This window comes from Ruditapes philippinarum, unplaced genomic scaffold, assembly GCF_026571515.1.
Source record: "Ruditapes philippinarum isolate M1 unplaced genomic scaffold, ASM2657151v2 ctg311_1_1_1_1, whole genome shotgun sequence".
Taxonomy (NCBI): domain Eukaryota; kingdom Metazoa; phylum Mollusca; class Bivalvia; order Venerida; family Veneridae; genus Ruditapes; species Ruditapes philippinarum.
The window spans coordinates 17,602-31,869 of record NW_026864451.1 but is presented as its reverse complement, the minus strand read 5'-3'; the positions used below and the strand labels follow the sequence as shown (position 1 = coordinate 31,869).

At 32.4% G+C, this 14,268-nt stretch overlaps 1 protein-coding gene across 1 annotated transcript in view; it reads right to left on the bottom strand.

The window, feature by feature from the left end:
• LOC132725616 (titin homolog) overlaps nucleotides 1–14,268 on the bottom strand; it is a 48,676-nt gene that overhangs the window by 22,522 nt on the left and 11,886 nt on the right. The window contains exons 8-20 of the mRNA XM_060710761.1: nucleotides 13,066–13,199; nucleotides 12,755–12,917; nucleotides 12,139–12,237; nucleotides 11,513–11,614; nucleotides 10,723–10,920; nucleotides 9,896–10,042; nucleotides 8,744–8,917; nucleotides 6,487–6,565; nucleotides 4,754–4,814; nucleotides 3,899–4,098; nucleotides 2,648–2,800; nucleotides 1,312–1,423; nucleotides 512–691 (exon numbers count right to left, since the gene is read on the bottom strand). Of these exons, the coding sequence (XP_060566744.1) occupies nucleotides 512–691; nucleotides 1,312–1,423; nucleotides 2,648–2,800; nucleotides 3,899–4,098; nucleotides 4,754–4,814; nucleotides 6,487–6,565; nucleotides 8,744–8,917; nucleotides 9,896–10,042; nucleotides 10,723–10,920; nucleotides 11,513–11,614; nucleotides 12,139–12,237; nucleotides 12,755–12,917; nucleotides 13,066–13,199 (1,802 nt within the window). The remainder of the gene's footprint in view (nucleotides 1–511; nucleotides 692–1,311; nucleotides 1,424–2,647; nucleotides 2,801–3,898; nucleotides 4,099–4,753; nucleotides 4,815–6,486; nucleotides 6,566–8,743; nucleotides 8,918–9,895; nucleotides 10,043–10,722; nucleotides 10,921–11,512; nucleotides 11,615–12,138; nucleotides 12,238–12,754; nucleotides 12,918–13,065; nucleotides 13,200–14,268) is intronic.

The following is a 14,268-nucleotide window of genomic DNA, read 5'->3' as shown; positions in this document are numbered from 1 at the left end:
AAAAGAATAATATATATACTAAGCCAGGAAGATCCGTACCATATAATATTGTGGGAAAAGAATTTGTTAACTGGGTTTTAGGTCAGACTGACATTTTAACGGTCGAATGGAGATTTTTCAGCTTTAATGGCATCGGAAGACCTCACATATCAAAGAATTCAAAGTCCCTGACAGGATTCAAACCTAGTCTCAATATTTCGAATGCAAGACCGACCGATTTTATAATCTGATTTTTCATAGATGTCTGTCTTTATGAAGGGCGATCATCATCTAAGCCCTTAAGCCCACAATTTGTTGGGCTAGATTCAAACCCACAGTGACGAGGGACAAAAGATTTGATATCAACAACCTTAACCAGTCAGCCACAGAGGCCTCTGGATAAAGAGTAAGCATAGCTCCAGGTAGCCTTTGATTACACAAGAACCTTCATTTTCGTGATTATTATGAATTAGGAAACTATCTATTAATTTCATTATATAAAAAGACACAAAAACAAAGGGAGACAACTTACCTGAAGCTGCCATTCATACCAAGCATCTTCATCAAGATAGTCTCCGTAAAGATCACTGTCGGGGAAGATTATCTCCCCTGATTCTATATCTACGGCAGGCTGGTACAATGCCTTGGCTCCGTGTATAATCTTAGCAAAACTCTGAAGCTGTACTGTTGTAAACACCTTCTCTGTCTGTCTCTATTAATAAATATACATAAACATTTTTTGATACATCTTATGTAAAAACACTATGCAAAAGAATATAAATGAACCCAAATTTTACTATCAACCCAAAGTTTCTTTATCTTACTGCAAGTTCTAAAACCTTGTCTGAAGATGAAAATGAATGAAATGTTATGAGTTGAAAATAAATCTTTGGTCAAAAAAGCATTTTGTTCTAATTATACTGTTACAAAACTGCTAAAAATTTGTTGTTTGTGTTTTTCTTTTTTTTTAAATATTTCTTATTTTAATAAATTCAACTTGGTTATTTGGTAATATATCTGGAAGCAGGGAGCTTTAAAAGCAGAATTACTTTGGTTACATAATCAATGAATTCTATATCTTTGATGTCTCTTAATTCGCGATGTTTTTCAATTCGCAGATTTTGTTAACACTTCTATAATCTTGTTGCACCTGCCCGAAAGTGATGCAATATGCTCGTATTTCTTGTGAAGTGTGTCTAGCCTGTATAGCATATCAAACAGCCATAGATCACATTCAAATAGGCAGCTTATTGCTTATTTTGCTTATTATTTATTATCACAAATATACATCAGTTGATGGTACAAAAATGAAAGAAATCCTTTTTTCCATACCTGAAGTTTTTCAGCATTATAGAACTGTTTCAGCTGTTCCGTGTTGATTTTTGTGTCGCTCTTTGTAGACAACCATGGATGACTCATACACTCTCCTATTGTCATACGCTTACTGTAAAATCAGACATAATTATACATTAACTGTAAAACAAACAAAATAGCCTACCCATAAAACAGACATCAAACAAATGCTATCTGTAAAACAGACATAAAAAAATTGCTATCTGTAAAACAGACATAAAACAAATGCTATCTGTAAAAACAGAAATAAAACAAAATTAATGCTATCCGTAAAACAGACATAAAACAAATGCTATCTGTAAAACAGACATAAAACAAATGCTATCTGTAAAACAGACATAAAACAAATGCTATCTGTAAAACAGACATAAAACAAATTTTATCTCTAAAACAGACATACAGATATAAATTTTTTAAAGTCACGTCAACACAGTTAAAGATCCTGTAACACAATTTTTTATGGTTTTAAATCATAAATATGATGCTCAAATTAAGATTTATCAATATTGTAGGTTCCAAAAGCATTATTTATAAAGATATTACTGAATTTAACAATTCATGTAAATAAAGGGTGGTAATATAAAAATTATTTTCTAAAAAGTTTAACTCAAATTTTACAATAAGAAATGAATGCATATATTTTGATGATTACATAAAATATGCACAAATATTTGCAGTACATATTTTCCATATTCTTTGATGTTTGTAAATTGTTTTATTTTGCATTATTATGTACATAATAATTTCACTTAGTGTGGTTTACCACTTTGATCACAACACACAGGATCTTTGAAGGTAATATGGCCACTTTCTGGTATTTTTTGTGGTGAAAGACCTCAGGTGCCCCTTCTGTCAATTATCTAAGGCACAAGACGGCACCTGAGTAGAACCACCGACCTTCTAAGCGAGCTAGATAGCTCATCCCCTGGTGGCACTTGAACCCACAGCAGTGGAAGGCAAGTAGCTCCAAGTCAGAGACGGTAACCACTTGACCACGGACACACAAAACAGACTTAAAACTTCATATTCTTAAAAAAACACTGAGGCATATTTTTCCTAATAAAAGTCACTTATACAAACACTTATGACATTTTAAATTTTAATAACCTCTTATTAAATAGAATGCTTCATCCTCAATCAATAGTATATTCCAAAATTTTAAATGCATATCATGTCATATTATATACAATGGTTTAGAAATAAGACTCAAAAATGTTGACATTATATTCAAGCCAAGACCTCTTGTGACTCAAAAATGTTGACATTACATTCAAACCAAGACCACTTCTGACATCCAAGTTAAATATATACAAACCTTGGATCTTTAACAAGCAGTTTGCTGATGAAGTCAAGTCCTTCCTTGGAGAATTTTTCGAAACCCCGCCCCTCAAATGTCCAGCTACTCTCTGCCATGTATTTTAGAATCTCAATCTCACTGCTACCTGTGAATGGTCCGTTACCCGACAGTCTGTGAAAATAAAAACATATATACATAAAAGTGTTATTTAATTCCATTCAATACTTTATATATCAGTCTTGAGTTTCTAACAGAAAAATGTAATCTTTATACCTGGTGTAAGATGAGTAACAGGCTTTAAATGACATCATTATGACAGCTTTATGACTATGAGATATGTGTGTACTTTTGCTATGAATGAAGGTGTTTTTTATTATTTTACAAGCTACAATGTGGAAACAGTGCCAGTAAAAAGTATCTTTTTTGTTATTCCTTTCAAAGCCATGATCATGATATATAGAGGATATTGAATGAGTGTAAGTTCAATACTAAATTTATTGCACAAGTTGAATAAAATTATATTATGCGAGCCTCTTATCACATACCAAAAATAAAGACCGTTTAAAGTGAAATAAGAGTCATTTTTCATTGACGCGCCTATAGTATAACGCTAACATTTAGCGCGTCTTTACACTATGTTTGTATAACGCTAATGACGTCATGTCAAAATATATGCACGGCCGTGCAATACCATATTTACAGAGTCACAAAATCGGCACGGGTGTGTGATAAATATATATAATGAGTATATATAATGAGATTGAAAAAAAATCAAACTGGTTGCCATCAAAGATAGGAAAACCTCGCTCCTAGGTAAATGTTTAGCTGAAACAAGACATGAATTTAAATACATGTTTTATATATATATATAAAATGTCATTTAAGAACAAAGGTAAAGCATTGGAATTGTAAACATGAGGTCCCAAGTTCTACCAGAATTGAGATTCCCTGAACCAGGTCAATAACCTTGACCCCACTAGATACGAGATCTGTTTCTTCTACATTGGTGCAAATTCTGGTTGAGGCATTCACAAAGCAATCTTCTCATTCAATTTTAAGCACTATGATTGGGTCCAAAAAGGGGTTCAGTATAAATGGAAAAAGGCATTAACATTAAAAAAAACTCTGTAACAGTGGATACAAACTGATATATAACAAATTTAGTCAACTTAGTGCAATAAAGGGTTAAGTCCTGCTAATAATAGGAGTTAACCAGTTATTGCACTAAGTTGAAGAATTGTTCTAAAAAAATAAAAACTTAGAACTTACAGTAAGTAGGAGAGAACTCCAACAGACCACATATCGGTGTTGGGTTTGAGCGTTTCATTGGTCACTTGCTCTGGAGAGGCGTATCCCACGCTGCCGTAGTTATGCATTATATCTTCCTCCGGTTGAAGAACGCGGGACAGTCCGAAACCAAGCAACTTGATATCATCTAGGTCTGCTCCCGTCATCCTTATGTTGCTGGGCTAAAACAAAAGATAAGTGGGTTACAACAAAAACAAGATGTGTTCATAAAACATAAAGTAGATCTACCCCTCCTATAGGAATTTTAAAAAATCCGACCTTGAAGGTCATTCAAGGTCAAAACAAAGTTGTAACTATAGTCATAAAAAAATCACATAAAGATAATCATAAAACCTTTTCCAAAGCCTGTCAGAATTAAATTTAATTTCAATTTTAAAAAAATTTGTTTATTTGGGAAACCCAACACCATGTTTCCCGCAGTGCTAAACCTTGCCCCTTTGACCCTGTGGCCTTAAAGGTAGAGTTTCATACAGGGCAAACAATGAAATTTGGGGCCCTAGGGGGAAAGGATTTAAAGGTAAAAGGTTTTTTCATGTTTTTTGTCAAAAATTCCCTGCCCGGAATTTCGAACCCCCCCCGGTTTAAATTTAAGGTTTGGGAAAAAGGTGGGGTTTAAGTCCAAGACTGAAACCATTTCTGCCATGGGATGCCCTTGAAATTTTTTACTTTTTTTTTTTTAAATTTAATTAACCCAAGGGTTTCTTATATTTACATGTTATACCCCTTAAATTTTTTAAATTTTCCAAAATGTTAGAATGTTAAAGTTGCAAAGCCCCCTTAAGAAATACCCAATAGTTTCCTGATGATAGCCGCTACCCTAGCCTCTGTCCAGGATCCGTCTGTAATGATTTTCTCCAGTAACTCGGGCTCAGACAAGCTTTATAATGGTTAAGGGCCAAACAATTAAATATTTTAATAATGCTTTACTTTATGAGCTGTCATCAATAGAAAAGATGTTGATGAATGAAAAAAAAATCTGTTGTTCAATAATGGGTACACATTTGGAAAAAATAAATCAATAATTTCGACTTATTTCTAAATGTCTTGAAATTATCAACATTCACCCATTACATGTATCAAAGCAAGTGTCTATGTCTGAAATTATGCTTTTGTTACATAATGGACATATTTCACATTTGAAAGTAAAATACTGTGAAGTGAACAAAGAAAGTAATTTACACACTGCAAACACTAATAATCCATGTAAAGAACCAAAATGAGGTCAAAATATGCAAAATATCAGACCTTACTGCATCACACAATTGTAACGTGGTGATAGAAACGTAACATACAAATTATTACTTTTCTCTTTTCTTAAAATCATTTTTCTCAAGTTTGATTTTTTTGAAATATTTTGACTCATCCATGTCATCTGGAAGCATGTAATTTTAATCTACATTAAGATATTCTCGTAAAGGTCAACGTATTCCAAGGACAAACATGCAGACAGAAAAACAGTTTACCCAAAATCCATCCATCAAAATGGGGACATGACAATCATGTTACTAAAGATTTTTCCACAAAAATTAATATTATATTCCACATCTAGAGATAGACAGAAAAAACATGCCCAAAGTCCATCGATAAAAATGGCAGCATAAAAATTACATCATAAAAGGATACATTTTCAGGTGACAAAAAGTTTTAAAGGGGCCCCCTCCCCGGGGGTTTCAAAGGGGGGGGCCCATCATAAAAAGTTTCCCAAGACCCCCCCCCCCATTTTGGAGAGCAAAGGCATTTAAAAAACCCTTCTTTTCTGAAAGTTTTTCGGGAGCTTTTCCCCCCTTTTCATGGACCATTAAAGGGTTGGGGCACCCGTTAGTTCTTCCAAATTTTGAACTCAATCAACCTTCGCACAACTCCCATATTCCCCCCCGGGTTATTTGCAAAAATAATATATTTTTAGAATCAAAATTTTTTCTTTTTAAACTTTTTAATTCTGTGTTTTGGTTTTTTTCCCAATTCTAGCCCACCAATCAAAAAACAAAAAACTTAAACAACTTTTTGTGGAATGCTTACCCATTTTTGTAAGAAAGGGTCATTCTCTTAAAAAACCATTAAGTTAGGTTTTAAATACTTAATTCTATTTTTGATTTTTAGCCAACAAAAGTTTTCAAATACAGAATGATCACAATAGCTTGCAAAAATTCTTTGTTCTTTTAAGTAATATATATACAGTAAACTCTGCTCATATTGATATTCAGGGGACCACCAAATTTACATTGTTATATCCTGATATCGTCATATAATATCCGAGAGGCAACAAGTTTGAAAACAAGAGTCTGGACTGCAGCATCATTATAAGCGGTATATCTTTATAAGTGGTATATCTTTTTAAGTTGTATATCTTTATAAGTTGTATATCTTTATAAGTTGTATATCTTTATAAGATGTATATCTTTATAAGTTGTATATCTTTATAAGTAGTATATCTTTATAAGTGGTATATCATTATAAGTTGAGTTTACAGCACCAATAATCATAGAAAACATTTATAATCTATAACACAAAATATTTTTATGCCCACAAAGTCAAAAGGTGAAATTTACCTGCCAATCTCCTCAAGGACATGGTAATGCTCATCTATAGGAGTTGATCTGATGTTAATTTCAGACTCAGGGAAAGAATCTAAAAATTGCAAAAAAAATATCTGATGCAAAAGTTCGTACTCTTCAAATGTGATAAATTACAAAATACAAATGTAGATGTATAATTCAATTGTTTCAATTGTTCCTTAGGTAACTTTTCCAAATTTTCACAATCAAGCATCAGTTAAGTTTCTTTTTGAAAAATATATCCATTTAATTAAAATTTTGTCTACACATGTATCGAGAATTCACAATGATGAATTAATAAAACAATTCTGAAAAAAAAAATATTTTGACCTTTTTCAATCTCTGTAAAATAGGGAAGCAATCAAAAGAGTCCTTTTTTAAAAAGGGAACTAAATTGCCCTTTTTCCCAAATAAATTTAACCAATCTTTTGAGAAAAAATTTATTAAAAAATAAAAATTAAAAAAATTGGGATGAAATTAAAACCTTTAATGGCATCTAGCAAAAGTCGGGCAAGGGACCATTTTTTTTCTTTAAAAACAAGTACGGGTTTGGCCCGGGAACCCCAAATTTCCAAAAAGGGGGTTTTAATAAAAAGTTGCAAAAAATTTTTTTTCGCAAATCGTTTTAAGGAATAATTATGTTAAAACCCAAAATATGTTTTGTTTAAAAAAATTTAAACACAAATTTTTTGGTTTTAAAGGGTTTAAAACCAAATAAAAAAAATTTATAAATTTGACCTTTTTTCCACTTTTTTGGCCCTGGCCGGTCACCGTGATTTTCCCCGGCCATATTCTCTACCGTACACGCGAAAATTAGCCCAAATCTTTCCCCCCTTTCGTTTCGTTTTTTAATTTCCCTTTTTGGGGCCTTTAAAGCGTCCCCGGGGAGGTACTTTAAAACCATTTTTTTGGTTGTGTGCCAGCCCGCTAGGGGGCCCCAAAGTTTTTCCCTTTTCCATTTCACTGTTTGGGGCTGGGGAAACCGTTCGACTTCCTCCCCACAATAGTTTGGCGGGTTTCTCCTTTTGGGTAAGCTGACACCCTTTTGATGGTTTTTCAAGGACATTTTGGTGGTTCTTTAAAAAATAAAAAAATTTTTTTCCCAATGATTTTTAAGCACAAATCAAAGGATATGCAAACTATTTATATTCAATGATTTTATTTGTGTCAGGGAATGTCTTGATTTTCAAAGTGATATGCAAAAAAAAATGTATAATGTTTATGTTACTCATAGTGTATAATTTACTAAATATATCTATTTTCAGTAGGACTTTACAATATTTAGTTGAAGGAAATATAAATAATAATTGATTAATTTAGAATTTTGCCTTTCAGAATCAATAGTTCTTTACCTAAGTTATATAATATATGTAATATGTAACCATACTGGTATGTTCCATAAAAAAATTATATGATGTCTTTATCCTAACTTATCAAAATGTGCTATTTACATTTGTTTATGTGTTTTGGGGTTTTTTTTTTTTGGTTCATGCAGGGATAGATTCTAATTTATATTCTGTGTATTCTTTTGAATCATCTATCAAGTCCGTTTAATTTTTTCCTCAACCCTCATAATTGAGCCTGCGCATCCTTGCTTTCTGACCGGGATCCCGGGGCTTTCCCCTATAAATTTCTTCTTTTGGGTACTAGGGTTTGAAAAGCGAAACCCCATGGGATCCTGATCAAAACTCCCGGCGTGTTTTTTGGTTTTTTTTTCGTGACGCGGGTTTCAATCTACCTCAAAATTCAAAAAGTGATCTTTTGCCCACCCAGCCCATTTCCCATTTTCGGGCATAACATTAAAGGTTTCCTACATTTGTCCAGCCCCCAAAAATTTCTTGATTTTCAAGAGTTATTTCCCCCTAAAACAGAAATAGTTTACTAGTTGGGAATAGGTTAATTTCCCCAAAAAACCAGGAAAAAAAGTCCCCCCCCCAAACCCCCATAAAAATAAAATTAATCCCTTTAAAATTTTTGTTTAATTTCCCCTGAAAATACTTAAAAAATTTTTTATAGTTTTAAGTTATTCCCCTTTAAAAAACATCAAAGATGTTTGATTTGATGGAAAATATAAAGATGTTCTTTTTCACATTTATAAAATTTCTGAAACACAAGTTTTATATAGCAAAATTCAAATTTAAAGTCAAATTGTAAGTAATAAGATCTGGAAATGTAATTTTATTCTTTTTTTTCATTTTTTAAATATTTTTTTTTCTTTTGAAGATTGAAAAAATAAAGTAGGTCAACTTACCGGATGGGGTAACGAAAGCGTTAAACTGACCACCATATTCAATTTTCTCCTCGCCTTTGTACCAATGCACCGTGGGAAGAGGGTAGCCTCGAACCTCGAGTTGTATTTTTCCCTTCTTACCGAGCACACCATACTGAGTGTCAAAGGTCGTTGTTATATACTGAGGTTGACATGCTGAAGATTAAAGAAAAAATTAATCTCTTAAACAAAGTAATCTCTAAAACAAAATAATCTCGAACCCAAAACATCTCTTATTTTAACTTTTTTACTACCAAGGTCTTCATGATTAATTTCATGATTTTATTATCATCTATTTAATATGTGTAGGTTGAGTTTAAATACTAAATCAGGACAACAGATGTTATCTGGAGCTCAGCAAATGTGGGTTTTTCCCATGCTTATCACCGGTCCAAACAAACTTTTTACCTTTAAAAACTTCAAGGTGCACAAATGGGGTCACAAAAAAAATTAACAATTTTGTTTTTAATTTAAAAGCCCTGTAAACTGTAAAAGTTTTTTTTTTTAAAACCCTTTAAATTAAAACCCGGGAAAAAACCCCCAAAAATCCCCCTTAATTCCGGGGGGTAAGTCAAATTAAAAATTTAAACTTTGTGTTAAAAATTTTGGTTAAATGTTTCTTAAACCCAAAATTTTTTTTAAAGGTTGTTTTGTTTTTCCCAAATTTATTTTCACTTGGGGGGAAATTGTGAACCCAAAACATGGACTTCAAATTTAGGGATTCTAAGAATACCAAAATTGAAAGCTTTCTCCCCTTTTCAACCTATGGGGAAAGTGAGCTTTTTTCCCAAAAACCAAATTAAACCAAAATTTAAAGGTAAAAACCTGTGTTTAAAGAACCACCTTTTTGAATTAAGATAACCCTGCAAATAAAGGCCACTTTTTTATAAACCTTCATAGACAAATGGAATAAAGTAACCTCCAAATATAGGCCACTTGTCTAAAAAGATCATGATTTGTCTATGCCATGGCACATCTTTGTAGTCTCACTTGAAACTATGTCTACTTATTTTCACCATGAATTTGAGAAATTTTCAAGGTCCTAGTTTCACAACAAAAAATAATCAGTTGCAAAATGAATTAATTTACAGTCTACTTAATTCTTTAACTTTTGTACAATGGTAAACATCTTACGTATTCTTTCCTGCGAGCTTCTGTCGTCTTCCATTGGTTGGATATTGTAATCAATAGAAGCACTTCTCCTCATCACCTTGGATACCAGCATTGAGATACTGTCCCTGGAGCCGGACCGACTCCTTATCCTTGGAGGTACATAGTCGTCTGGGAAAAAAAACAATTTTTTTCAGCCAATATGATAAAATATTTTTAATCATTAATTTTTTTTCCTTTTACATGACCCCAACTATTTTTTTTTTGGTTTTTAAATTTTTTAAATTTTTGCACAAACCCCAAAATTACAAGGTTTATACATTTTTATGCCGATTTTCCGGGCTTTTTGGTAGGGGGAAGCCCTTTCAGGGGGCCCTTTCCCCGTGCATTTTTTAAAGGCCACAATTGAGCCCCCCGATTTGGGAAATCACTGATTTTTGCGTAAGCTAGCTGGGGGTTTCCCACCCCACAGGGGAAAGGAATTCAAAGGAACTTGGGGGGGAAAATACCCACAATTTTAGTAAAGGGGAAAGGGTTTTTAAATTTCCATAATTTTTTTGACCATATGCCCATGGACAACCCTATGGCACACATTTAACTTAATATTAAGGGCTATCTTTGTATGTTCAAACAATAAAAATTGCGAGAAACAGATGGAAAAAAAAACCCCAAAAAACAAAACAACTTGAAGCAGCCATGTTGTTTATGATATAATCATGATATCTCTATGAAAATAGACCTTACAAAAATCTCCACATCAAATGAGTCAAGATTGTATATAATCTGTCTAGACCTGGTAATTTCTGCATGGATCTATTTACAAACTGACAATCAAAAGTGTTTTTTTTTACCTCTATCTCTAAAGAGTGTCATAGGAAGTGTGGGGTCACTCAGTCCAAACTCGTTCCTCGCCCTGACTCTAAACATGTAATCTTGTTCAGGGTTCAAACCAGTGATCTCAAACTTGTGTCCTGTGATGTCTTTGGCAAGAACTGTCCAGACATGCCCTGGAGGCTCGCGCTTCTCAATGATGTAAATCACACTGGACGCTGAAATTGTGACAATGTGTAAGTAAATTTTCAAGCATAAACATTTAATATTTGAGAATGAAATATATACTAATTAATTAAATATTCTGTATTAACATGGTTGGTGTTTTATTGTTTACCGGTACTTACTTACCATTCTTAATTACTTTACCTTATTAAGTATACAATATATTAAATCTTTGTACAATTTTTTTTTTCATAATACTATTTAAATCACCAAAATGAAAACATATTTATACAAAGGAAACCAAAGCAGAGTATGTTACATAGATGACCCTGCTCACCTTGCATACTGTATGATCAGATATTTTTGTGACGCCAAAATTTCAAGAATTCAACATTTCGGATTCATTGGCCAGGTTTATAATTTACAAATTTACAATTTTCTATTTCCAGTTATTTTATATTCATACTGGAAGATACTTAACAACAATGTATTACCTTAAAAAATCACCTTCAATTCACAAAATTAGAAAATTTAATCATTTGCAAAATTTTCTGATTTTACCATAGGGAGATCTTATCAATAGTTATCAAAGATATATCTTATTAATGTATGCTGAACTGGAAGTAAAAAATAAAAGATTCAAACCTTTGACATATGATGGTGTTCTGCAGGGACTCCAGGTAAGGGTAAGTTTGTCAGGACCAACACTGGAGCTCAGAGGTCTGGAAGAGGCCATCCTTGGTGGCACTTAAAAAAAAAATCATACATTTTTTATTTTTTTCTTACAAGAATAGTCTGACAACATGTAGTTTTAATATTTGATATTATTAACAGAAAATGAAAAATCTTTAATTAAGGCCATACCTACTTCATGTGAAGACTATGACCTTAGTAATGACATTAGATATGACTTTTTTACAATCTGCAGTAAAGGTCAAGCCCACTTCCTCTTTAAACATGTTTTTTCTCTCCCTTTTGTCATATGCTGCATCATACATAAGTTATAGATATCATGTCACCTTAGTGCATTAACGGGTTAAGTCTGTTTTAATTCAATACGAGTTAACCAGTTATTGCACTAAGGTGATGATAAGTGCTTCTAAGATTTAATCATCCTAAGATAAAATTTGTTGATGTTAATGAGCATAATTTCACACTTTCATAAAAATCTTTACTAAAGCTAAAAAATCAGCTGTCTGTAGATATGTTATAGAAAATTACCTTTGACCTTGCATGCTCAAGGTCAAAGGTAACAAAAAAAATACATTTACCTCCTGCCATCACATTGTCAAGATATGACAGATCTATTTTGTCCTCTAAACCCCTTTCTTCTCTTTCTACACTTGACCTTCTTGACCCTGACCTTGACCCTGAGGTCATGAAAATATAAAAATAGAATTTTTACAAATATGATTAATGTAAAGAAAAACATTTCATTATCAAATCTAAAAATAGCATGAAACAAGTTCATTTGTAATTGTTTTAAATGAACAGTACTGTTCAAATTGTAAACATGGCTTATCAGCTATACAAATAATATGGACAGTTCAAATAATATCATCACTAAGAAGTCAACAAAATTATATAGATTTATGTTCAAAGTAGACAGTGCTAAAAAAAACTACTTTAAAATGGAAATAGTGTAATAATATTAACAATAATGGGTCTTAGACAGTGACATTAGATTGTGCTCTCAAATAAGTTTGTGAAGTTTCAAGCTATTCCCTTCAAGAGTATTGGAAATATTAATGTGCATGCTAAAACTTCACCATTATAAGTACTATCTAGAGGATTGTGTAGAAAATTCAAAAGAATTTCTTTTATAGAAAGAATTGGCTTCTTCTTTTGAAATCATTTATTAAGATAATATTTTGTTTTGTTTCTGACCTTTGCCTCTAATGATGATAGGCATGGTTGCATCACTTGGTCCAAACTCGGTCTCTGCTCGGACTCTGATGTGGTACTCCTGGTTGGGGTTCAAACCCTCTTTTACATACTGGCAGTCCACTAGGTCTGCCGCATCACGTTGCCAAGCTGTTGAAGGAGGTTCCTGAAAAAATTTCAGAGGAAAAAAAATTTTACTCATTTACCCCTATATTGTCAACACTTACTCAGGTTTGGAGGGCGGTGGTCATACATGTAATTGACAAGTGCATTAGCTCTTTGACTCTAGAACACAAAATAAACTCTGGTAGTACCTTGATTTCAACGACATAGCTGATGTTGGTCTGTGTGGCATACGCCGGTATTCTGGCCGGCAACCATGTGAACCAAATGGAGTCACTGGTCTGAGTCATAATCCGCGGAGTGTCAATTGGTAACTTTGGCGGCACTGTAAATCGTAAAAGAATAATAACAATGAAAATCATGTCAAGAAAACTGATATAAGAAGTTTTTCAGTTATTGGTAACATTAAAAAATGATCTATGAAAAAACAAAACAAACATTTAATTCTTATTGTTTGAAATAAATCTACAACTTTAAAAACACAAACTATTTTTGACTTTCAACTGAGGAGTAACAAATAAAGACATTCATACGAGAGAAAAAAAAACGACTTTTTTAGATCTTTGTGTTAATTATAAATTGTACACTTTTTTCTTTTTTTATATAGAAAAACACAACAATTAAAACAACACTGCAAATGTCACAAAAATAGCTTCCGATGCAAAAGCAAAATATTTCTTCCATTTTTTTAAAATGTTCCTGAAGTTACATTAATTATTCATCTAAACTTTACAATATAAAGATGCATGAAATTTACTGTTATAATATGCAAGAAAAAAAATCACTCAACAGTCAAGTTATTCACTTACAAAAAAGTATTGTAATGAATTTTTGCACAGGAAACTTTTAACATCTGCATGAAAGGTAAATCTAAAAGTACTCATTGTAACTCCATAATTTAACCTAACCTGTATAAATGTCAATCCCTTTAAAGGTAATTTCTTATAGTAAAAAAAAAACACAGCAACTGCAGACAATCATAGCAAAAACTTCAGCTTAACTCTTCAAAGGGGGCAAACTCTTGGTAACTTGCTCTTAATTTACATTCAGTCTTCTCTCCCCTGACTATGTTTTAAAGAAAAATGTTGTGGGTCTTAATATTTCTGCAGTAAATCACAGGATAAAAGATTAATCTAATCATTGATATTGTAAATCAATATCAGCTTTATTTTGCATTGACAGTTATTTATTAATTCATACACACATCAATTTACATTGACATACATGTTTTACAACAAAGAAAAAAACAAAAACATAACTATTACATGTACCAGGAAAGAGATACCTTTAGTTATATAACAATCGATGACTAAGGCAGTTAAGATTTAAGTCATACTACACTCAAGAGAGGACTGTATGGCTCTATATTGATGGTAGTTAATCAAGTTTTGTTA